Below are 26,349 nucleotides of genomic sequence, written 5' to 3'. Positions count from 1 at the left end.
AAAGAAGAACTCAAAAGAGGGAAAACCCCTAGTATCTGTTAGATACAATGAAAAGTCAAGGTTCAAGTTACTTGTGTCTGATGTCAGCTCTTTTTTAGCACATACCAAGGCAGGGCTCACAGGCCTCGTTTTACACCCACTCACTTGAATATGCTTGGCAGAGGCTGGAAATTATTGTGAAATGCTGACTTTTAACTCCCAAGGCCTATTCACAATTGAAAAACAAACCAAAACATAGTTCAATATTTAGTGAGGTTGTACTCACTGATACCAAAGAGAGGATTAAGGATTAAATAAACCTTGTAAAACTGAGCAGTGACAGTTTACAAGAATGCTAAAATGACTGTTGCTGCCACCATCTGCTCCTTTAGGCACCCATATTAAAGTTAGTCTTGACTTGCCTAATCCTATAGTATTTGCAACTGACTTTCAAGCTTTATTAAAGTGCAAGGCTGGTTTACTGAGGGATTGAATCACAGCCGTGTGGCAGAGGAGTCTGCACGGAGCAAGCAGGTGGAATTTTCCAGGAGGCAGTTTGATTTCCTGCTCTTATGTTAACTGCATGCTGCTGAGAAACATATAAACATATTCCTTAGATTTATTACATTGATAAAAACTGCCTGACCCCTTAAGCCCTGTGATGCAATGCCTATTATGTATGGCATCTAGGGAATATGACACGTTTGGTCTGAAAACATTCCTTGGCAGTATTTTTTTTTTCCTGAATTGTTGAAATTTGCCATACAAGTTTTTTTTTCAAAGTCTAACACGGGGATTCCCAAAGAGCATGCTACCAAAGTAGCCTGCCTGCTCCCTGCCCGAAATGAGTGGTCCCAGGGTACGGGGAGCAATGTATGTACAGGCCCACAGGCTTTAGAGGAAAGCAGGAAAAGCTGACATGTGCTGCCATTTTTTTTTTTTAAGATGAAAATTTTTCTATCTAATATATCAAAAGTTTGGGAAAAGAGTGATCTCTGTGGAGTTGCTGCTCAGAGCACAACAAAACATGAGTTGTGTGAAGTTTGTTTTTTTCCCCCCACTATTACTTTCCAACATTTCATGTTAACTTATTGTTAAGATGCATTTTGAGAGGCATTTACTGATTTCTTTTTGCCTCTGTATTGTTCTTGGCTTCTGTAATACTGTTTCTGAGTTACTGTCATCCTAAATTGTTTTTCGAAGAGGGAAGTTATCTAAAAATGACAGTAGCTTTTGAAAAATTAAGTAAGAAGCCAAAATAGGAGCATGGGTACATAGGCAATACCAATGGCAGATTAACTGCTGATGTCTAAAATGTTCCCGTCTATACTTTGATTGTTACTCACCTGTTATTTGGACTTACATTGTCAGAATGCCTTTGGGACGGTAAGAGAGCTATTTGTTGTTGTTTGAAACTCCCCAGGAACATCCCAGTAAGTTAGTAACACTCCAGACAAGAAAAGGCCACGAGAAACATGTGATGACAAGATTTCTGATACTTTCCAGCTTTTGGATCAAATGCACTGGTCAGGAGGCAAAGGCATGCTGTCACTGATGTCCTGTGCCAGGATGGGGCCCCTGTGTTGCATTCATTTCTCAAGATACGACAGTGATCCTAGAAACAAGCGATCTAAAGTTAGTCCTTAGGTCAGTGGTGAAATGGATCCTTACTTCTGAGTGTAGGGACACCACCTCTGTGACATCCACTAGTTGCTGAGCTAGTATAATAAGCTGCCTTCATGCTGTGAAATGTTTCAGTCATCTGGTCACTGTGCGGTAAAGATGGATTTATTTGCTTAGATGCACCGTAAAGAGCAGAAACAAGTGTAGAATGTGGGGAAGAAAAGGCAGGAGGCAAACATCCACAGGCAGCACTACACACATACATAGTCCTCTTTGGAGGTTTCTCATGCCGCTGCAATAGCTCTTTGGCTTCATTTTGACCTCTGCGTATGTAGCCTTAGAACAGGGTAAGTGGGTCATGTTAAAATAAATCACTGCTTTTCAATAGTGCTTCACAGGGCATTATATATCACTGTAGATATAAGACTATTAAATGTGTGCATCAGCCTATGAAAATAGTTTTTCATCATAAGCTTAGTCTGGCGTGGAGCTTGGAGACCGTTATATATGAACCCCAAGGGACAAAATATTAGGTTCCAAGATTTTGGCTGCAAAACGGTAAGTCTAAGTCATCAGAATTTTAAGCTGTTTCAGTGACCAAAGTTATTTTTATTTTTGGAAGTGGATTAATGATGACACATCCCTACAGCCCTTGGCACGCAACCTCAGCTGTCGACATTCCTCGCTGCCGCGCTACAAAATGCATCCGATGCTCTTATATGGTCTCTTGGCTGGGCCTGTTGGCCTCGGAGGCCGTCAGTGGTTAAGGGGTTTGCGCCCACTTGCAGGTTAACTGGTCTCCTACAATACAATACACATACCAAGGAAACCTGAACTTGGAAGGTTTGTTGTTAGTTATGCTCAAACATCCTCTGGAATCCTTTCTCAATAATGTGTCTTCCTGTGTAGGTATCCTTTCCATCAGTACAGTTCCCTGCCTCTCCCTCTACAGAGAGGGAACATCCAGGAATGTTCCTTGTCACACTGTGTAGGTGCTACAAAGCAGCTACACCCCACATTTCAGCTGGCTGCTCAGAAAACTAGAGCAGCAGCACAGAACATTTTTTAAGTGGACAATTTCCTCTCAAGGAGAATAGCATGTTCTCCTTTATGTAACTCATATTTATGATTTTAAAATCAGCACTTCAAAACTTATTTCCAGCAAGAAAAATGCAGCCAGCTCACTTGCTGATTACTCAGTGTAAAATACCAGCACCTAACACTTACAGAGAAAATAGGATCAGGAAAAGAAGGGTTTGGGCATCCACTGTTCCTAACAGAAGAAAACTGATCTCTGAATCTTACACCATTTAGACATTCAAGGGGAAAAATTAATCAATAGTCTTCCACCTGTCCTTTGTGCAAGCTGCTTGCATGTATGCACACAGTATTGAATTGCACAGGTGTGACAAGATCAGTCTAAAGAAGTGACAGCATAACTTGTCATTTGCCTTAATTTACATAGCAACATTTCAACAAGACAGTGTTTCCTAGATCTCCACTCTGTTGTCTTTGTCACATGGCCACTGTTGGTGAAAACTTCCATGCATACTTGCAAACTACCTTCCAGAAATATCAGCTGTTGCTAGAACCTTGCAGGCATCCCATGAAGAAATACCTCAGCAGCCATTACTGAAGAGCACCAAGATAGTTAAAAAACAAACTTTTGAAAAAAAAAGGAGCAGCTGTGGCAACCTGGAGTAGTGTAGCAGAGAACATAAGTCTGTGTAGAAGAAAAAGAAAACTTGAGGCTAAGTTCATTGGCAGATAAAACACAAAACTGGGAAAATAATGGTTGAAAACTCCTTTTAATTAAGCCCAGAAGTGAAAGAAACCACCAAGGAATAAAAAATAAAAAAATAATCAAAGTATATGCTAACTGTGTATACTTTGTCAACTTATTTACAAACCTAATGCCAGAGTATCTTCCAGAGCTGCCATACTCGGAACACAAGCAAGATTAAGTAACCAAGCCTTTGTGCTAACATATGAGAAGAGAGACAAACCCACCTTACAGTATAAGCTGTCAGAGCCTTTTCACACCCTTGCACTGAAGTAAAATTCCTACTCCTTGTGGTCTTAAGTCATGTGATATAGCTCAGGACATGCTTTCTAGTCATCATTTGAATCGATAAATAAACAGGCAAAATAAATTCTTAAGCTTTCCAGCTTGCAGTAGCCAAGAGAATGAGGCACACAGGACATGGTCATATGAAGAACAGAACAACCTCCCCCCTTTCTTTATATTTGAGACAACAGCAGCAGCACAACCAGTTTTGAATGAATGACTGTGCTTGGTTAAAAGTCATCAATATAGTTGAGGAATACGTATGATCTTTTAAAAAGTGAGAGGAACTTCAGCACATATAGGGATTTACCAATCCTCAGAACGACTGTGCTCACATTCTCACATGCAAATACATTAGCTGCAGAACAATAAAGCTTCATATAGGTTTTGTGGCCATGTATTGCTGTTAATTAGTGCCAGCATGGATTCCTTTGCACAAGCTTCCTTCATCTGAAGGAAAAAAATATGCCTAATTCCCACTTATTGCCAGCATAAAGATTTAGCAAAGAGGAATGTACACTTTGACATGAAAATATTGCTATTCCATCAGTATTAAAAGAAAACAAAAGCTGGGCATGATGTCGGCTTAAGAATCATAGATGTTCTCTGCTGGCCATGAGGCAACTGTAACAGTCTTCCCTAACCACTTCATTGGTTAACTACTTACACTAGTCAGATCCCACTTCAGAAACCTGAGATGAAAGACTTCTACAGCTACAGCTGCATTTTTAAAGATGCCAGCACATCCTGCTAGGAGCATTTCAGAACCCTGTGACACTGAACAAAACAGTATGAAAATGCATTTTTCAACTTGACTTGCAACTGCAAGTAAAATACAATGAACACACCTGCATTTGTAAATGCACAATAGAAATGTCGTTCTTCACAAAAGATTTTGAGGTATTTTATCTATATAGCAATCTTTATTTCAAAATGGCATTTATTACAAAAATGTAAAAATCCAGCTAAACCAGAAATATTGAGATTATTTTCCTGGAGTATCAACTCCAGGGATGTTCGTCCCCATATCCTTTTCCTCACAATATTTTCCCCGCTTCCAGTCTGATTACACAGGTGCAAATATGCCTAAATGGCCTGGAATAGATAAATACATTGAGAAAGGCAAAAGCTGTAAAGCTAAATGCATGCAACAAGTTCTATCAGGAATAAACCCTTAAAAATAAACATGAGTGTAGAGATAATCTGCAGGTATCCATGGGTTTGCTCAGTCATCCTTGTCTTTTGCTCCATGTTTCAGGATGCGTGTGAACTCGATGTAGTTGAAATTCCCCTTTTTGTCAATGGGTGCCTCTCTGTACAGCTCGTCCACCTCTTCATCCGTGAACCTGTCTCCCATTGTCGTCAGCAGCTCCCGCAGGTAGTCTTCCTGGATGAACCCTGGAAACAACACATGAAAACATAAGGAAGAGGAATTTTTACATTTATCTGCTGGTGATACACTGGTGATAACTTCTTTCTTTGAACTCTTTCCTTCAATTAAAGATACCTACAGTCTTTGTTTACCAAATGAAAACAAAGCCATTAAAGACTACTACTAAAACTGCCAACTAATTACAAGCATTCAATCCAATCAGGCAACTTGGTTTGCCGGGTCTCACTAGTTCAAGTAAAGGCCATTTTATGATTTCCCGGTGGTGTTCCGAAGAATATAAAAATTTGTCAGTATTCATATTGGCCCTCTTTCCCAACAGCAGGGCTATACTCCCAGTAGTACCAAGAGCCTTCTAACAACTCTATATTTTAAAAATTACAAAGGGGATCTGTTCATTTTGAACATTCCTAATGAAAATCACAAAAAAAAAAAAAAAGTCATGGAACTTGACTACCTATGTTCAACAAGTGCATGAAAAAGAGAAGTTTGAAATATTTCAAAAATTTCAATTTGATCTTAAATCAATGACAGAACTCAGGTTTACTAGACTGCAAAGAGTAAGTTTTTGGCACTGCTTATTAAACAAGCAGCCTTGTATATCTTGTGATTGCTTCTATCAGCACTCTTGTGAATCACACAAGATTTTTCTTGTATTTATTTTCTTCTCCCTTGAGTTCAGCTTAACAGAGGGAAGGTTAAGCAATACAAGTTGCTGACAGAAAACAAGTTCTTCATAAAAGCACAACAGCTTTGAAAACAAGGATTCCCCGTACAAAGTTGCCCTGAAGCTGAATTTTAGGTTAGGAATAATTTAAGACCCTTGTTCCTCATCAGCATCCTTTTTACTTTCTTCTGTCGTGAACAACAGAACTGAACTGACAGAAATTTGGAATTTTTGCAGAGACTGAAAAGGTAAAGTTACCTGATGAGGATACAGGCATGATTTCTAGTTTGCAGAAATTAAAAGTTTGAGAGTTAAAACATTCTTCATGACGTCTATGTACACAAGTATTTACTGTTACAGAAGTAAGTAGAAGTAATAAAGGTGCACTGTTATTTTACCTGTTGCTTCTTCATCAAAGCAAGCAAAAGCATTCCTGATTACATCTTCCGGGTCAGTGCCATTTAACTTCTCACCAAACATGGTCAGGAACATCGTGAAGTTTATGGGGCCTGGAGCCTCATTCATCATGGCATCTAGGTATTCATCCGTTGGATTCTTTCCTACAAATAAAGGGATTCATATTTGGTTTAGTTTTCAAACTAAAAGAGTAATGTCAATCGTGCAATACAAACTGAGACACCTCTCCTATCCCAAACTCAGGAATTTCCCTTAAACAGCACAACTTGGCTTGGCAAGCATAAACAGCAAAGGGACATTACCAAGGGAGGCGAGCATATCGTGCAAGTCCTCTTTGTCGATGAAGCCATCCCTGTTCTGGTCGATCATGTTGAAGGCCTCCTTGAATTCCTGAATCTGCGACTGATCAAACATCGCAAATACATTGGAAGTGGCGCGCTGAGGGCGCTTCTTGGTGGTCTTCGTCTTTGCCCTTTTGCTGGACATGTTGGCTGTTGGTTCTAAGAAGACAGAAACATATCCCAGATTTAGCCTTATTAAATCATATCACAAGTCCTTGGGGGAAGGATGGATAAAGGAATATCAAATTCCATGTTATCAGCAAATACGCCAAAGTACACATTTACTTCGGTATCTCCTGCTCCATTTTCTTTCATTTAGATTTCACTTGCTATTAAAGTTCTTTCAGGACTCAGCGACTGGAACTGTAGGCCAACAGCAGGTTACATAAAAACTCCAAATCAAATCACAGCTTTTGAAATTAAATCACTCAGTGTTTGTATTGCTGATTCAATACTCCACCTGCATCTTCCACAAATTGAGATGACTACACACTCAGCAGTTTGGGAGGCACTGTTGACCTGCCCTGTAGGAGGATATGGGCTGCTAAACTAGAGTAGTGGTTAAATAAATAAGGCAGTATGCTAAACTAACAATTTAGGAGGGGAAAAAATTGTATTTTAGGCTCTGAAAAGCATTTGTTAGAACAGCTGCTGTTGAGAGCAAGAAGCCACTGACTTGGTTCAGAAGCTCTACATTGCTATTCTCTTACACAGTGGAACACAACACACACGCAAATGCCGGCACACTCTTTTTAACTGAATTAATGGCATAATAGCTATGAAAATCTGGAGACCGTTTCTTTTAATTATCAGCCTTTTAAAACATCTGTATATTCTTGCAGAATCTTTAGAATTTTCACGTATCACAAATATACCAATTTCATTGTTTCCCTTGAAGCTGTCAAAGAAATAAACGCGGTGGCTTACATGTTATAACATTAACATACTCAGGGCAGAAGTGAGGCTTTCAAGTTAATGGCATCTATTTAGCTGGGCAGATACATTTAGTGTTCAGCTATAGCTGGCGGTACAAACCCAAAAAGCTGAGTCATTCACTGAAATGCAAACATGAAGACCTCAGCATTGCTTTTGGATAAGTTAAACTTGACATGTTGTTTCCCAAAGTTTGATGACCTCTACTTGCATTAGGTAAAAGTAAAGCATAATCCATGCTGCTATAATCCTTTATTATGCCCAAACTGTTATGCAAACTAGATTCCTTCCATCCTTGATTTTGAATTTTACAGGAAGCACCTGCAGCAAGAGCGTGCTGAAAGAGGACAAATTTAAGCTTCACTTTTATCACAAGTGAATCACAAAAATAAGTAATCGTAAAAATAGCAACATTCTGAAATTTACATTAAGTTTTAGTTTTATATCTTAGAAAAAAATATCTGGTCAGAAACGCAATGCTAGTCAGAGTCACAGCACAGTTCTGTTTCTCAGACAGCCTCCTCAAAGACAGAATAATTTCTCTTAGACTCCTGCAAAGCAAGACTGAAATTACTAACTGGGATTCAGCCTTAAAAAAAAAAGGGAGCAAAATTAAGCAAAGTAACTCCCTTACATAAGCAACCCAATATTCAGGCAAAAAGCAGTTATTTTGTTTGTTTGTTTTTAACTAAAAGGAAAGATATTTTACCTTGCTTTGTATCAGATAGCTGACATGCTTTACCGAGCATCTGGATCATAAAAGGAAATTCCATGGTTATGTCCTTCTCTGTCTGTCCACAAAGACAGTTACTGATTTCCCCTGCTAATTCCACACTTTTAAATCCTACGTGCATATACAACGTTGTTCTGACGTACAAAACAAACCATTATGTCCCGAACTAAAAATAGCCTGTGAAATGCAACTGCGCATCATTCAACAACGCAGAAGTTCTCTTCAGTGCACTCGCTAACCACAAGCTATCCGAGATGTCTGGCCTCCATAACAGTTCAACAAATAAATGTGAACTCTTGACATCGAGATATTTATGAAGACGGCTGACAACAAAGGTAATTTGCTTTCAAGCTGCAGCCAAGGGTTGTGCATAAAGTCGGTGGTTTTCTCACCTCAGTAAAAACCCTAAGGCAAGTTCCTGTTAAATGCTGAATTACTGATTAAAAGTTCCACTACCCAAAAATAGAGTCAAACAGTTTAAGTAACTGTTCTCTGAAATAATTCATAGTTTTTTGGGATATAGTCCATTCCAAGTGGACGAAAAAGTTTACTTTGCACATGCTGTAAAGGCAGTGCTTCCAGCAAGCCACAAGCTGACACTCTCTCACCTACAACTCAATCTTAAGCAAGAAGACGTAACAGAGACAGGCTGCCAACACATTCTTCTTAATTCTGTTTAGAAGATTGCTGTATCAGAATATTGTACTCAAGAAGATGAAAAACTTGCCAACGTTTGCATTACTGTTTTCTAAGTTTCTGCGAACCAGGCTTGGGAGGCAGCACAACTCCTTCAGTTCCAGAGACCTGTCAGTCTGAATACAGAGAAACATTAAGTCTTACAGGACTGTGGTGCCTTTTAGCACAGGTTTGGTGCAGCTACACTGGAGATGCTGCACTCAGCTCTGGGAAACTCTTATTAGAAACAGGGTGGTACAGTGGAACATGTTCAGAAAACCAAAGTCATCAATCCAGTTAGCCAAAGAGATCAATTTATAATTTAAAAGTTCCAAAAGTGTTTACACTTTGTGTTATCTCCATATATAGCAGTGAATGATGTAATAAGGCAGAGCTAACACCATTTGAGTCAAGCACCGGGCCCCCCAATTTTAGAGAAGGTAGAATTTAATCTGATAAATTCACAAGGTGTTTAAAAAAACAACAACAAAAAAACACCACCAAAAAGCCCCCCAAACCAACCAACAAACAAAAAAAACCCCAACAAAAAACCCCACACCTAACCGCACGCTTTTATAATTGAAATAGGGCAAGTACAGGCTGCAAATAGAATTTCAGTAGAGAAAAAATGGAAATACTTCACATTAGATAGCACAAGTCATGACACACAGGTTTAGTGTCTGTTGTTTAATATTATGATGCACTGAATGATCTGGTCTGGGCCTTGTTTTGGAAACTGTCCAAGACAATTCTAATGTAAGACCTAATGTAAGACCTTACCTTAGACTCCTCAGAAGATATTTCTGAAAACTTAACCTCTCTTAAGGAACAAATATTTTCACATATTAAAAGAAAAAAAAGGTAGTAAAAGCACACAAAGTGCTGCTTTGTGCTGCCTCTGCATTCATTTGCTCAGTCAAGCAACAGCAGTGGATATCAAACCACAGAAGCACAGAAAGTCATCTTATGGTCCCTTCCTCTGGGAAAGTGATAAATCCTTGGAGAAGACAAAACCAAGCAACTAACAATATTCAACCAGACAATAAGCTGTGAAAATTTACAACCCACTAACAGTGCTGCAGGCTGAACCTGTTCAGAGGCAGGGACCAAAAGCTGCACTTTGGAAAACACCCTCACATTTCAACATTGTGAATATTGTAATAACTGTGATGCCTATCACTCAAAATTAAAAAAAACAAGCCACCACACAATAAATCCCCATAACCCATAGCCAAGAAAGTCTCCACATGAACTAAGATATAACATCAAACTCAAAAGTCAGCCTCAAAGCTAAAGCCCAAGTTCTGTCCACATAATCCATTACAGCATCACATGCAGTCACGCATCCATCACAATCTGGGTGGTAGCAGGAAGAGATAAAACTAAGGCATTCTGCAGATCTGTGTCAAAGCTCAATAAAGAGCAGATTACACCCTACACCACTGCACCAGTCTTGAAAGCCACCTTAACACACTCCTCACTGTTTCCCAAACCCCTTAGACAGGAGTCACGCTTGCCTCAAAATCCAGCCTGCCTGCAACAGAGAAGGCTCAGGGTTATCACTCTATAACTACCTGAAAGGAGGTTGTTGCCAGATGGGGGTCGGGCTCTTCTCCCAAGGAAAAAGTGACAGGACAGAAGAACACCACCTCAAGCTTCACCGGGGAGCTTTGGATTAGAGTTAGAGGAACTTCTTCACAGAAGGGGTGATTAGGCTTTGGAATGGACTGCCCAGGGAGGTGTTGGAATCACTGTCCCTGGAGGTGTTTAAGGAAAGACTGGACGTGGCACTTAGTCCCGTGGTCCAGTTGAAAGGTGGTGTTGGATCATAGGTTAGGCTCGATGAGTTCAGAGATCTCTTCCAACCCAACTGATTCTGTGATTCCGCGACCGAGGGACCCACTGCACTGTCCTCAGTGCCTCTGTCGCGGCCGTGTTCATTCCAAACGGTGCGCAGGCGGGCACAGACCGGGGACCTCTCCCGAGACCTCTTCCTCTTCCCAGCGCTACATCCCCAGCCCAGCCCAGCCCTTCCCGTGCTCTAACAAAGCCGAGGAAACAGCCGCTGAGGGGCGATGCGGCCGGGAGGCAGCCGACCCCTTCCGACAGGGAGCCAAAGAGTATCTTTTAACACCTGTTCCCCGAAACAATGCCCAGGGAGCTCATCCCCGCTGGCGCTGCAGCCCCTGCCCCCTGCCCGGGGCGTCGCGCCCCGCCCGGCTCACCGCGGGCCCCCGAGCCGCGGTCGCCCCCAGCCCCGGCCAGCAGGGCGGGTCCCGCCGAGGAGGAGCGGCAGCACCGAGCGAGGCCCCAGGGGGGCGAGGCCGCAAGCGACCCCTGGCACCGCCAGCGACCCCCCGGCTCCTCAGGCGGCCCAGCTCGGCCCTGCTCCAGCCGTCACGTACCCCTGGCCCCAGACTCCCGGGCGGACCCCCCGGCTCACCTGGCGGCAGAGGGAGAGGGTCCCAGTGGCAGCGCGGCAGGAGCGGCGGGCGCGGCACTTCCGGAGAGCGGAGCAGCCGCCGCCCCACCGGGGAGGAAGGAAGCCGTGGGCGAGACCATCCGCGCGGGGGGGGAGATAGCGGCGAGGCTCGTCTTTCCGGCGGCCAGGCGCCACGAGTCGGGCAGGGGAGAAGACCCGCGGCGACATGTGTGTTTCGCGTTCCTTCCGAGGGGTCTTCGCCATCTCCGAGAGGAGAAGGTCGGAATCTCGGACCCGGCCCCTGTACGTGTCTCCCCCCTCCCCGGCGCCGCGTTGGTGCAGCGCGGTGCGGTCACCGCATTCCAGGGGCGGGGGGCGGAGGGAGCGCGCTCCTGCCCTTGTAAGGCAACGGCGGGAGTTTCCTGCGCGTAGAGGGGCGGAGCCGTATCTCATCGCCCCTCCCCTTCCCCACCCCCGAGGGGTGGCCGTCGCCTCCGTTCCCGTCGGTTTCTGTCCCGTCCTGTCATCTGCTGGCGCCGCTTCGGGATCCATCGTGGGCTGCGCGTCCCTCCCGCCTTCCAGCGCCGCGGAACTGCCGCTCGCCGGCCTCCTGCACCGCCTTCTCGAGGACCATTGTGCAATTAGGGCTGGCGCTGTCTGAGCTTCCGCTTTCTGACAGGAGCAAGTCTCGTTCCCAGCACTTGTGACTGTTCGTGGCAGCGCGGTGGCGGGAGGGAGCCAGTGACACGGAATCACAGAGCCACAGAATGGGACAGGTTGGAAGGGACCACAGTGGGTCATCTGATCTAACCTGGTCCATCTTAGAGGACATGCCACAGTATTGCATCCAGTCAGTTTTTGGAGCCTCTCGAGTGAGGGAGACTCCACATCCTCCTTGGGCAATGTGTTCCGGTGCACGGTCACCTACACAGTAAGGTTCTGCCTCATATTCAGGTGGAACTTCCTGTGCATCAGTTTCTGCCTGTTACCTCTTGTCCTATTACTTGGCACCACCTGAACCCACCCTCTCGACACCTACCTTCAGATACTGACATACAATGTGCCCTCTCAGTTGTCCCTTCTCGAGGTTGAACAGGTCCAGTTCCCTCAGCCTTTCCTCGTAAGAGATGATGCTCCAATCCCTTGATCATCTTTGTAGCTCTAAACAGCCCCAACACATGTAAAAGTACATGGTACGGCACTGTCCTGCAGGATGAGGAGGTGCTGTGTTGCAACAGCTGATGGAGCTGGTACATCTGGAAGATTCACAGGATCATGGAATATCCTGAGTTGTAAGGGATCCACAGGGATCAAGGAAGCAAAACTCCTGGCCCTACACAGGACAACCCCAAGAATCACGCCATGTGCCTGAGAGCATTGTCTAAACGCTTCCTGAACTATGGCAGGCTTGGTACTGTGACCTGGGGAGCCTGTTCCAGTGTCCAGCTACCCTCTGGATGAAGAACCTTTTCCTAATATCTAATATTGTTTTTAACAAGTGAATTACTTAACTGCCCTGGGTTCAGAGACAATAAGTAAGAGGAGAGACTTAGATTAGATCTTAGGAAAAAATTTTTTACTATGAGGGTAGTGAGGCACTGGAACATGTTGCCCAGAGAAGTTGTGAATACCCCATCCCTGGTAGTGTTTAAGGCCAGGTTGGATGGGGCTTTGAGTCACCTGGTCTAGTGGAAGGTGCCCCTGCCCGTGGCAGAGGGGTTGGAACTAGGTGATCTTGAAGCTCCCTTTCAATCCAAACCATTCTATGACTCTGATCTGGCCTGGCTTCCAAAGACAAAGGCCTTGTACCAATTTGCTATTAGCATGTTACCCTATCTTCAGATAATTTTTACCTGCCTTGCCAATACCAGCAGGGTAATCAGGCATCCAGGGGTCATGAGTATATTCAGTTTTCATAATAATCAAATTCTTTGGGTTGGAAGGTACATTTAAAGATCATCCAGTCCAGCTTCTAAGAAGACCAAGATTACTCGCTTTAGGAATTAGGAAAATTTAGGAAAATTCCTGAAAGGATTTTCCTTTTCTTAAAACAAAGATGAGGACGGTGGGCAGATGAATAGGAATATGGGATGAATAGGAACATCATCCTAAAAACACTGACCACAGCTCAAAGATATAAAGAACATTATGTAAAAATAGACATCACTGCTGTCTATGTAGCCTAATTTATCACTTTACATCTAGTTCTATTCATATAATTTTTACAGAATTTGCAACTGTACATAAACTCAGTTTTTGAAAACAGTAAGAGATTACCCATATTTCTGACTTTTTTGAGGGAAATAAACTTAACTGAGTGACCAGAAGGTGTAATCCCTGATGGACTCCCCTGGCTGGGGCAAAGAACACAGCTCAGAGGGAACATCTCCTCTACTCAACACCTACAGAGTCAAAAAAACCAATTGCAGTTTTCACCGTCGCTGGTGCTGCCAGTGGTATTTTTTACTTATAGGGAAGTGTGGTGGTTTCTGTCACATCTTCTGCCTTTCTTTGAGGCACTGGCAGGATGCTGCAGGCTGCCCACTTGAGCTAGGTCTGTTGTGTCATAACAGGCAGCACCTGATGCCAAACGCATGAGTTTCTGTTGCAGAGTGGCTACAACATCAAAGCTGAGACAACCTTTGTAAGTGGTCAATAAAACTATGTGATCCCAGGTCAGGGGTAGAAGTTGGAATATTTATTGAACACGTGACACGCAATATATGGGTCTTGGAGGCAGGACATGTTAATGAAGAGGACGGGTTATACTAACTAAGGGATGAATTATGCTAACTAGAGGATTACACAATTCTCTGCTACAGTTACACAAGTGGTTAATATTTTCCCGTAGCGAGGACCACATGGGGGGAAGAGAACAAAGGGCCTTCTACATCGTCTGACATCATCATCACAAAGTCTCTCCATATCTTGCTGAAAGAGACAGGACAATCAAACATAGTTCATATTAACAGGTCTTGTGATGAAGCTCCTCAAAGTAAGGAGTTTCTCCCAGCTCCTGCTCTCTACAGCCTGCTACATAATTTTATTAGTTCCTTTTCTGCTGATAGTTGAGTTTTAGATTCCAACAAACCTTTCCTCTCATGATCTGGAAATGAGTCATTCCTCATGCCTGTTCTGAATCACTTTTTTCAGTCTTTGTTTCTTATGTTTCTAGAGCCAAGTACTTCCAAGACTGGAGTCAGTGGCAAAATTGATGTGTACTTTATCCAAGTTAGCCTTGATAAGAGCAGAATGGGAATATTTACCTATATTAAATGTATTTTTATCCAACAATTAAATAAATAGTACGATGACAACGATTTCCAAATATTTTCCTTCAAAAATTGATACAATACTAGCTCAATGTTCATTTTTATGATCTATACTAAAATAATTTTTTAGCTTATCCCAAATTGGAGTAATGAAAATAAGAAGCAAAGGCTAAGATATCAGTAAGGAATGTGTAGGAAGACCTGTCAGAATAAATCTTCGTACATGGGATCTGTGTCTGAAGAGTCCTGGATATAAGTAGCTGCCAGGTTTAATATTTAACATAATGAGTAATACTTAATATAGTGACTAATCACAGAGGACTTTGGCCTATACTCTAAATTACCATAGTTGACCTTTTGCATTTTTTTTTTCCTGAATAATTCCTTATTGGGAAAAGGTAAACAACCTTTTATTTTGAGAAGTAGGGAGAAACCGAGAGACTCAGTAGATTTCAGGCATCTTTAAGAAATGCAGCAGTAATATTGATTCACGAAGAGCAATCCTGTTTCCAGAAAAAGATAATTAACCAGTTATAAAAAAACCACGAGTTGTTTGTAACATTTTTCTTCACTAGCTCTCATTGAACTTCCTTCTGCAGTATGAAAGTGCCATGAGTTCACTTCACCTGAAGCGCAGGTGAGCTAGACAACCATAAATGCTAAAGATGCGGTTTGGGAATGGAGAAGGATTTTCAGAAAGGTTAAGTAGTTTTGGAGTCTACCATCGATGGGATCTGGAAGCTTGCACACTTCTAAAACCCCTATGAGCTTCCAATATTTGGACACGTGTGTAACTTTAGAATCTACCTTGGAGTGACTTACCTGCAACTTCCTCAGAGGCCAGAGGTGCCTAAAGGAGGAAGTTTTCCAAGGCCGCTTTTAAACTCAGTCTTGACTGTACCTAGACTTAGGCTAGTCCTTCTGGGTTGGTGACTCCTTTGTATGCATGGATAGTCTCATGGCAGTAAATACAGTATTAATGGAGCAACCAGGCTCCTCTTTTGCCTCGCAGGCAGTCTGCCTGGCAACTCCTCTGTGGTGGCTTGTTTGGGGAAGGGTCTACCTTTCTGGGCTCACCTGGTCTCTGGTATTATTGTGTTTTGCATCTTCCATGTCTTTTCATGCTCCATCATTATAAGGCTTTCCACTGCTGCTTTCCAAACACTGTTTGGGAGCTTCTTCTCACACTCAATACCTTACTGTGAATGTAGATCAGTATTTCCCACATACATAGAATAAAAGTTCCCTCCATGGAAATGATAATATTGCAATGCAGGCTGGTAATGGCAGCCTAAAGTGAATTATATCTATCTACCAAGAAGAATATGCACCCACCAAAATCCTGGCCATATGGAAGTAAAGGGCCACACCTCTTCATCAGTGTGTCTTCTGTGAGGATGCCTTTTACTGGGAGAAGGATACCTCGATGAACTTCATACTTTAATGAAGTTCATGTGTCATACAAATCCCCAAACAACTCAATGGGACCTGGGGCATTAAAAGAAACAAAAGCAGAGCACTATCCTCGAATAATTTATTTGCCTACTCTAACCATAAGTCAAATTTAGCAATTTGTCTAATGCTTTTCAAATTATTTTTTTCTGGACCAAAATGATTACCGAAGTAGTTAAATAATAACAATAACAAAGTATAGCAATACCAACAACAATATGTAATAATGATAACAAAGTATAACAAAACAACAACAATAATATAATACTAAAACAACAATAATAATAATAACTTAATACATTTGCAAAAAGGTTGGACATATTTTATGGAATTCAATTATGTAAACAATAGTTTATTAAATAAAATAAACCAAGGAAGCCAGACTATAGTTACATTCTGGGAATCACCACTACTGAGTCAGGAAAGAAGGAATATGCTTTGACTAGTTACCAGCTCCAGCAAGCAACACGACTTCCACACTACAGTGAATAATATGAGTTTACTTAAACAGTGCAACTCCAGCTGATTCTAGCATGTAGAAGGTGGGTGCCACACCATGGGCCTGATGGTGCAGTTCATAGGGCATTCCTAGGGTGGGAATATGTCCCTGCACCTCAATGACCTGTGAAGATGTGCTTGTAGAGAAGCCAGAGGTTCTGTTGCTTGCTCACAGTGTGCAAGCCAAGCTGCTTTAGCCTTATTGTCCCTTTGCTTCCTCCACAGCTTGGATGTCCCACTCTCAGTTGAAGTAAAGAAACATTTTGAAAATACAAATTGTCATCAATACCCTTGAGAACAAGGCAAACAACAGTGTTGTCTAAGACAAGCACTCTTTCTCCTGCACCAAGAAGCCATAAGTGATAGCAGGTGAAAAAGAGAGAAACAACCAAACTGTCTGATGTGTTAAAAGAGAGCACTTTGATGGGCTGTCCATACTGAACAACTGTGTCTGTGTACCTAGTTAGCCCTCTGGTATTGCCGAAGAGCAGATAACCATAAAACGTTTAAAAATACAGTTATCTTATGGTATGCTGGATGATATCAGGTAATATATTTATCTTTTTTGCTCTTTCCAGAGACTTCTATCTGCAATTTATCACATAGGCTATGTCACTTTTTCTAGTTGTGGTCAGTACCACAGGAATGTTTTTATTTTGAGCAATGACTTTTTTCTTTTTAATCATACAAATGAAGGTCTTTCATTTTGTACTGTTACATTGTATCTGAAGTAGATTTGTCCTTCTATTTTGTGACAAACCCTGGTTCCAATGTTGAATGCAACAAGTCAAGCCATGCACTGGGCTTTGCAAGTACTGGAAGTAAAAGGAATAGCAGCCCATAAAGTCATAGCATCATTTAGGTTGGAAAAGACCTCTAAGATTGAGTCTAGCCATTAATCCAGCACTGCCAAGTCCACAACTAAACCACATCCCTAACCACTCTTTGCCCTTTCTGTTCTGTGAGTGGGTTGTGCAATAATTAGGGGTGCACGAACTCAGCGCAGATGCTCTGTGAGCAGGTCAGGTTGGGGAGCAGCCTGTCTGCTGTGTGGACTCCCAGGCCTCTCTGGCTGGCAGGTGAGTCATCCCTGCTTTCTGTAGCAGCGTTCCTTCCTTCATTAAGCCCCTATAGTAATCCTCATTCTGTAATTTATATGTGGTTTGTACTAGAAACGTTTTATTTTTTTCCAGGGTATTTCTTTCCCTGATTGCTGTGGATGCTGACTGTACTATCTTTAAGATGAAACAGCTGGGATTGTGCCTTGCTCCAGGACGAAGATGCCTACTGCTTCCTTTCTGTGCGGTACTCGCAAACCCTGGGGCAGGGAGGCTGCATACTCGGGGCCGCACGGCGGGCTGAGGGTCCATCCCCCCGGCAGCTCTCTCCTCACCCTGGCGCCAGAAACCCTCACCGGAGCCTCGCAGCTCGCAGCCTCGCAGGTTGATTTTACTCCCCTAGATTTCGGAATTCCCAGTTTGACCTGGACGCGCTTGTGTCGCTTCAAGGCACTCGGGGCCGGTAGCCGGTCCCGTACCGGCTGTCGCCAGCAAGGGGAGCTCCGTATTTGGATAGGATCCGAAAGACAGGCCAGGGACGGTACTGCCATGGCCAGGAGAGGGAGAATGCTGTAAAATGACATTAAATCGATGTGGGGGTTAATCCTGCTGTGGGCTGGAGAAGGAAGGGGAAAGACCAAACAAGCGCCGTGGGCTCCAGGGTGATATTTGTGGCACTCCTGAACTCTGCAAATCATATAAGAGAATTATTGAGTTATAGAATGATTTGGGTTGGAAGGTACCTTTAAAGTTAGTCATCTAGTTCCAACCTTCCTGCCACAGGAAGGGGCACCTCCCACTAGACCAGGTTGCTCCAAGCCTTGTCTAGCCTGGCCTTAAACACTTCCAGGGATGGAGCATCCACAATTTCTCTGGGCAAACTGCTCCAGTGCCTCACCACCCTCACAAGAAAGAATTTCTTCCTAATATCTAGCGTCTTCCTACTATCTACCCGCTTTCAGTTTGAAGCTATTCCCCCTTGTCCTGTCACTACATACCCTGGTAAAAATTTCCTCTCCAGCTCTCCCCTTTAGGTACTGCTATAGATCTCCTCAGTGCCTTGTCTTCTCTAGGCTGAACGCCCCCAACTCTCTCAGCCTGTCTTCACTGGAGGAGTGCTCCTGCCCTCTGATTATTTTCTCAAGTCCTCTGAACCTGTTCCAACATGTCCATGTCTCTCCTGTGCTGAGGACCCTACAGCAGAGCCTGGAGCAAGCATGTGCCTGCCTGTAGTGAGGGAAATTGCTGGACATTTTACAAAGTGAATGTCTACCTTGCTATAGTAGCCCCTCTTTGCTCTTCTTCACTGCTGTTAATCTCTCTTCGCCAATCACCAGAAACTTAAGAGAAGTGTCTTCAAGCACTGATTGCTCCAGAAGCTTTCCTGTGAGTTGTGTGTATCACAGCTGTTAAAGCTTTATGAAACTTGACATCAAAGTTTCCCCTATGATGAAACCCTGAGCAGTCTCTCTGGTTTTGGTACAGACTGGGAGTCAGTGTGATCATTTTACATAAAGCTCAAATATTTTTTTCTGGGATGGAAAACATTTTGGTTTACGGTATTGCAGTCACAGTTAAAGATGTAATAACAGGTACAGCATCATAGCAATCAACAATACCCATAGTAAATATGTTTTCAGTTTGTATAAAAAAATTAGTCTCCTTGTTTTCAGCACAGGTACCTGTGTGAGTGTGACGAGCCAGAGCTGACCTACCACTCGACTGAGGTTTGAAAACCTTCCTCTGAGTCTGGGTTGAATTTAGAACAGGAAGCCAATGAACAAGGCCAGATGCTGCTCACTTGAGCTTTTCCAGTGGGCAGACTTCTTCTCCTCTTCATTAGCAACCCAGCAGAAAGAAAAAAAAATAATTGCTCCACCAGGAATTTCTGGAAGTGATCAGCAGCTGCTGTTGACCCTCTAGCAGTCATTACGCAGCTGCACTTGGTCGTGAGTCCCTGCTGGCATTAGCAGAGGGAAGGGACATATTGCCTCTCTATTTAGTCTGCCAGCTAGTGTAACAGTCCCTAGAGAGCTGGAACGAAAGAGTGAGAATTTACACAGATGCAGGTGAGTAAGCAGAAAATCAGCCCTGCTTCAGGAAGCTACTAACAACTTTTTCAGGATTGTTCTCAGACGTGCTTACAGCTGTGGGCTGAGGATTCAGCTGTCTGCCCATCAGGGCTGTCGGAGCAACACACACCCTTTCACTCTGAAACTCAAAATGCAGGACTTTTTCATGGATGGGAAATGTAAAGTACTGTGGCACACTCAATAAGAAAGCATTTTTTTAAATGCAGGCAAAATGAGAGAAATCTGATATCAGCTGTAAAAATGTCCACTGTGTATTTTATTCTAATGACACTTTCAGACCTCCAGAAGTAATGACAAATACATGTATTAAAAATGTCAAGGTGTCTCTGACTGGCTTGTTGAAAACTGTTTCTTTGTCATATATAGATAAATACGATAAAATGCTGGCAAAAATCCTTTAGGTTGATATGTTTCTGGTTCCAAAATATCACCATTTTCCCCCAGTATTGATTTATCACAAATGTTTTTCACAAAATCCCGTTGGAATCTGAAACTTTCAAGAAGTTCAGCCTCTGCAAGCTAAGTAACCTAAAATTTCAATTCATAAAATGACAGAATGTGAAAATATGCTTGAACTATTCAATTTGATCTCTCCCATGTAGATAATTTTAATTTTCGTTGGGCTTTGGCCAGAGGAAAAGTAATGTTTGAATAAATCTCTTTTTTTGCAAAAGAAATGTGGATTAACTTCAATGAACTGCCAGGAGATTATAAATGGTCATCAGATGTGCTCAAGTTTGGACCATCTCGTAGAAAATAAGACCCATCTAGCTGACAAATGCTTCCCCTCTGTTTTTGCATGTCACTATAAATAGTAAACAAAGATAAGTCTCATATTTTCCGCTGTGCACATTTAGTCCTTGGATTGGTATCAGCTTTATAAAACAGTGAATCACATGAGCTACAGGCTCCATATGCTTTTAACTTTATCGAATAACTTTGAGTATTGTGGATCCATATCGCTGTTCTAATTATTCCTACAAAGATTATGCTGTTATCTATAGGAATGTTTCTAATTAGTCCAAAGAATATGTGTCTATAGAGATGATAATTTTGGAGGCTGTCTCCCTTGCACTATATTTCTCTTGGTAAAGATTAGGAATCATTTCCATTGGGGTTAGCAGTGTAATAGGCCATGCAGAGTAGCACCTCTTGTGATAAAGAGATCGTATTGCCACTATGATAGTAGGCATTTTAGGATAATGTACTGTGTACGCCTACCCATAAAAAGTACAGCCCTCTGTGTGTAGTTCTCTAAATAACTCATCTAGCCCAGTTCAACACACGGGGAATGAATGCTGGAGGAACCATGCTTATAAGCAGTCCAGAAGCAGAAAATACCTGAGCAAAAGAGACTTTTCTGCTCTGTCGTTGGTTTGCTAACCGCAACAGTGACATCAGGTAGTAAGGACATATGCTGACAATGATTTTTATAATACATTTATTAGAATAATTCAGAGACTTGTGGAAAGATAAAACCTTAGATGCTGGTATCACTGCATCTTCTTAAACTGGAGCAGCTACTATTAATCACGGAATTATTTGTATTTGAGGACTCTAGAACCAAAGATATTCTGTGACAAAAGAGCAGAATTATTAGTACCAGATCTCAGATTTCAAATGGCTACCATACTGCCCATGTAGCACTAGATGAGCAGGAGAAACCCCAGCAAAATAGGATCACCAGACTTTCAGTTATTCCAGAGAATTAGGTTGCAACATCTTCCTTGATCAGCAAAGTCAATACTGGCATTATGTAGGCATGGTACCTGCTCTACTGAGCAAACTCTGAGAGAAACCATTTTCAGAATAAGACATAAGGATGCAGCAGCAAATTGATTGTGAGTCAAAAGCTTTAAATGCTAAATAATTTGCAAGTGTGCTTTGGAAACAGATCTCCATTCAGTTGTGCTACACGGGAAGGAGAGGCCAATTACAAAAGAAAATACAGAGGCAATTATGCCTCAGGATTTTAATGTTTGGAAATTTGACTTAGATGACTAGAGTCTGAAACACATTTCCAGTACTATATTCTCTGTTCAGTCTTGCACATATTTATTTAGTTCTTATATTGAATCTTCGTGTTACTCCACCTCCACGGGCAGACTGAAAAGATGGAGATCACAGTGTAAAAAAAGCAGGGAAAGTATAACCCCACTGTGCTCAGACTAGTGCCAATGCCGTTCCCTGAAACTGTTCAGATTTGTCAGCCCTCCATCTGCCTGTCCAAGTTGGGACAATGACGAATGAGTCTTTAATTTCCCATGAGCTCTAAGTCCACTGTTATTAAAAGATGGCTATTAATTGAGTGTATGTGCAGTTCACCTAGTGAGTGCTGTTCACAAACTCCCTGAGTGCTACATCTTGAATAGTAATGCCCAAATGTATAGTCTTTCTTCCTCAAAGTGTTTTGGGATTCTCAAGATGTGTTTTTCCCAGATAATCACTTTTCTTAAGCAAAATTATTTCAATTCCAAATTCAGTTTGACATTACAAGCTTCTTTTAAGAACTTGTGCTGGGAAGGGACTGAAACCAAACAGCTTTGTGAATTGCACAGCTGGTTTCTGTTTGCTCATTACTTTAAAATAATTTTCAGTGAAATGATATTATGCTTCTATCTGACACTTGAAAAGAAAAACTAAAAGAACATTGCCATGTTTGCTAGATATTGTGAATATCAATATTGCTTTCAGCAGTTTTCACTGATCTATGCAAATAATCATGTGGTTGTTTAGCTAGTCTGAGTTTACATTCAGAATACTGATCTATTAGTTATACACATAATTTGGAGATGCAGTGCTCTGAAAATTAATGTAATTCAGCAGTTTCAGAGAGCTGATTCAAATTTTAAAATGCCTATTGTTGCCACAGCTCCACATTCTCACAGCCTTCAATATCTGTACAGCTCAGTGCTTTCAGTGTTAAATAAGGCAAATACAGGTTGCTTGTCTCTAACATTGACAGCTGTTATGAATGGCTTTCCCTTGCCATTGTCCAGCATGAAGAAGTTAATCTTCCTTCATATGGGTCATTAAACTACTCCACTTCAGCTTCTGTGGATTTGCATACAGCTCTTTCATAACCTATGGGAAACATGATTTCCTTCTTCCCGGGTCCACATCCTTTATTTGAACATGTAGCTGAAAACTTAGTCATGTTCCTGGACATTATATGCTTGCTGATGTTAAATGTTGTGAGCCTTCAGCAATGCAGCACCAATCCTTTCTTCAGCTATGTCCAGAGATCATTCAGATGTCAAGGTTTGACTTTTTAGGAAACATCTTCCCTTTAGTGTCAGCACCCAACTGACTGCAGGGTAATCTGTTCTCGTCAGAAGTTTTGTCCAGCTGCATCTCTCCAAATGCTCCCAGTCCAACGATTTAAGCTCTGCCCCTGATTTTCTGGTATAAGGCAAAGTTTGGAAAGCAAAAGATAGGGACATGGCATGGGAGATGGAAAATTGGGCAAGTAGGTTGCAATGTAAAAGTACCCTTTAAATCAGCTGTCAAAAATCAGCCCTTGAATTGAAGGAAAGCTTTGCAATCACAGGTAGACACTGGAAAGTTGTGCAACAAAGCAAAATTGCTTTGCTTTTTGACATTGATAAACTACCAGCTCTGGGGCTGATTTTGATGCTAACAGTTCTGAACCAGTAATGAGAATAGTGAAATACAGCACTGTTTAAACTGCAGAGACTTTTAAAACAAATCTGTCATCAGACATCCAAATGGTCTGTTGTTACTGTTGCACAACTTCCAGAGTACTGACAACCTGCATTGGGATATCTGGATGAATTCCAGCACCAGACCATAGAGCCAGAAACATGTTACAGTTTCTTAAAAATGCAAACAAAGAGTCAAACTATGATTCTGGAGGAGAACCCCCAAATTTGTGAGGATCTATGGATGATGCTCCTGTCTCTCAGCTGTTAAAGTAGTCAAGGGCTAGCACAGTTTGCTCAGGGCAGTTGTGCAGTCTCATCTCTGAAGTTTTCAAGACCCAACTCAACGAAGCTGTGGACAATCTCACAGCTGGCCCTGCTTCGGGCTGGAGGTTCAACAAGGGACCACCTAGGCCCTTTCCAACCTGAATTATTTTGTGATTTTTGTGATTCTCATTGTAGTTCCAAATTACCTTTTAAATGCACTGTACTGTCTGTTGATAGTAATTACTAGAAACTGTTAGCTGAACTAGCAGTATGAAAATAGAGATATATAGCAGTGTGCAAATTTCTGCAAACATAAGGCTTATTAGGCAGAAATAATAGCAAATAGAGAGGTGACAGTAAAATTATGGGATGCTTGTCCTCTGCCTGTCACCAGCAATCCTATCTCATGAAAATATATGGCCAATTTCTAAAGTCTTACACATAGGCCTAATTTTTTTCCAACAGGCATTTTCTCTGATTAAGCTCAGTAATTACTTTCTTGGCAACTGAAAATTGTTCCAAGTGCATAACTGCAATCCAACAAAATTAATAACCACTCTTTTATTTTACTTCAGACATGCTAACCAGAGTAGTTTAGAAGGCTGGTCCTATGCTGCTGCACACAATTCAGGCTCATTAGAGAGAAGTGTGACTATAAATCACAACTGAAGTACAGCTAGATTTAGAAATTCTGCTGGTGTTTCATTGTTTTAAGCAGTAATTCTCTATGGTGTAAGGAAAATTTAGAAATCATTTTTTTGTGCAGTCAAGCAATGCTAACATCCTGTGAAGACCAAAAAGTTCATGGGAAAAAGAGGAAAAAGAGAAAAAAGGGAAGGAAGAACACAGAATAATAAGACAAAAAGTTCTATAAAAGAGAAGAAATATGAACCAAAGTCTTCTGATTCTTATGCCATAGATACCATGTAGATGTGATGGTTACAGCTTGGGAAAATTTCCCAGATTCCTGTGGTTTGGTAAAGAGAGTAGTACCTAATTACCAAACAGACTAGCAAAATGAGGGCGTTATGCCACAGACATTGGGTGAATTTTTTCCTTGGAAACCAGAAAAGAACAAGAAGTTAATCACATTCTCATGGTTCATTTTTTTAATCTGGAGAATGATTTTGTCTCAGGCTGCAAGCAATGCTTGACAATTACTCATCTATGAGAGCATCCAGAAGAGTTTGTCCAGTTCATATTCACTAAGTACTTCAGAAAATCCAGTGGCTGCAAGAAGAGGATCCACAGGCATGGAGGAAAGCAGTTTTTCCTTCTGCAAACCATTATATTGCAGATGGGGTTTTGTTAAGATTCCACATGAAATTCTTTGTCTGCTAGACTGATCTTTGATGACTTTGAAGACAGGACTATTTATTTAAAATAAATTTAATTTTTATTTGCAATCCTCCTGCCTCTTTTTCATTCTGGCAAGAAAATAATTCTTTGTGGGGCAACATTTAGAATTTTTTTTTAAAAAATTCATAACATGGATAAAAAACCTCCCACCCCTTTCAAATGGAAAGGGATTCAATTTAAAATATATAAGGAATTACAGCTTAGCTGAGATGTCCATAACAGGTACTACTAGAAAAGTTTTGACACAAGAAAATAAGAACTGATGGAAAATCCAGGCTTATAAATAAAAATTAAATAAAGTAATATTTAAAACATAAACCAACTGAAGATATGAGATACAGTGTCTTAATTCTTTTGAAAGCTCATCAGCACGTGGAAGATTTTTGACAAATGACTTCAGACAGGAAGCTTGAATCTTGTATCTCTCCAGCTCCCACAGCTCTGCTGTGATTTATGCAAAGCAACAGCAATTATCATCAGAGTCAGGGAAAAAAAGAGAGCAAGAGAATGTTTTCCCTTATCAATTTGCATATTCTGAATAAATCTGTATTACATACGCCTGTCAAATTTACAAGCACATATAAAACCTTTGTGCAGTTTACATACAGAGACTGAGTAGTGACAAAGCGTGGAAAAGATTCAAAGTAGCTGGTGTGAAACAGTACAAAGATTTTTAGTAGAATGATTTTTAGCTCAACTGGACAATGATTTGTTTTCAACATCGATTTCAAATGACTGAAGCACTAAATGAAAAATATAGCAGATGAGAAGCTAATTATGCAGAACAGGCCAGGCTGTGCACTCAGCAGTGCTACAGCCTCTGCTTTGCACAATAAAATGGTCCCTATATAACTTGTTTCTGCCACGCCTGGCCTTGAATACTTCCAGGGATGAGACATCCACAATTTCTCTGGACAACTTGTTCCAGTGCCTCACCACCTTCACAGTAAAGAATTTCTTCCTAATATCTGATCTAAACCTATCCTCTTTCAATTTAAAGCCATTCCCCCTTGTCCTGTCACTGCATGTCCTGGTAAAAGTTCCTCTCCAGCTCTCTTGTAGACCCGCTGGGTGGCTCTGATAACGTGTCCCCGGAGCCTTCTGTTGGATGCTACATTGCTTGGGGTTCCCAGCACAAAAGGGGATGTAAGACTGTACTGCTTTCTTCTTACAGTATTATTGCTAATACATTACATTTTGACTAATACCTTATAGAGTCTGAGTGCCTTTTTAACTGCAATAATAACAGACCAGCACCACCCAGTGCAAAACAATCAATGATGCTCAGCACTTCTAGTGAAACACTTGCACTAGTTTCGCTTCATTTCACACATAATTTGAGAAATACCTTTTTTTATTTAACCTTTATTTTCATGGACAGCAAAAATGTGAGGGCTTGAACCATAGACTGGCAGTGCAGGAAAAGGCAGTGTCCACCTC

The 26,349-nt window shown here is 41.7% G+C and overlaps 1 protein-coding gene and 1 long non-coding RNA gene across 5 annotated transcripts; one reads left to right on the top strand and one right to left on the bottom strand.

Moving 5' to 3' along the window:
• Positions 1-3,391: 3,391 nt before the first annotated feature.
• Positions 3,392-11,404, bottom strand: LOC135414778 (myosin regulatory light chain 2, smooth muscle minor isoform). Of its 3 annotated transcripts, none has more exons than XM_064655998.1 (4): positions 11,270-11,404; positions 6,447-6,644; positions 6,126-6,287; positions 3,392-5,068 (listed from the first exon to the last, which is right to left on the bottom strand). In XM_064655998.1, the coding sequence occupies exons 2-4, from the start codon at positions 6,628-6,630 to the stop codon at positions 4,896-4,898; spliced, it is 519 nt and encodes a 172-aa protein (XP_064512068.1). In that variant the 5' UTR covers positions 6,631-6,644; positions 11,270-11,404; the 3' UTR covers positions 3,392-4,895. The 3 variants fall into 3 exon arrangements, with proteins under 3 accessions (XP_064512068.1, XP_064512060.1, XP_064512050.1); XM_064655990.1 differs by lacking the exon at positions 11,270-11,404 and adding an exon at positions 10,401-10,772; XM_064655980.1 differs by lacking the exon at positions 11,270-11,404 and adding an exon at positions 8,128-8,287.
• A 48-nt stretch (positions 11,405-11,452) lies between these two features.
• LOC135414802 (uncharacterized) lies at positions 11,453-24,956 on the top strand. Of its 2 annotated transcripts, XR_010430834.1 has the most exons (3): positions 11,453-15,220; positions 16,696-17,549; positions 17,664-24,956. It is a non-coding gene; the product is annotated as an uncharacterized LOC135414802 (long non-coding RNA). The 2 variants fall into 2 exon arrangements; XR_010430833.1 differs by having other exon boundaries at positions 11,453-17,549.
• The last annotated feature ends 1,393 nt before the right edge of the window (positions 24,957-26,349 follow it).

The sequence above is a fragment of the Pseudopipra pipra genome, chromosome 1, assembly GCF_036250125.1.
Source record: "Pseudopipra pipra isolate bDixPip1 chromosome 1, bDixPip1.hap1, whole genome shotgun sequence".
Lineage (NCBI taxonomy): Eukaryota > Metazoa > Chordata > Aves > Passeriformes > Pipridae > Pseudopipra > Pseudopipra pipra.
The sequence above is the reverse complement of the archived record's forward strand: the minus strand, read 5'-3'. Positions and strand labels throughout refer to the sequence as shown.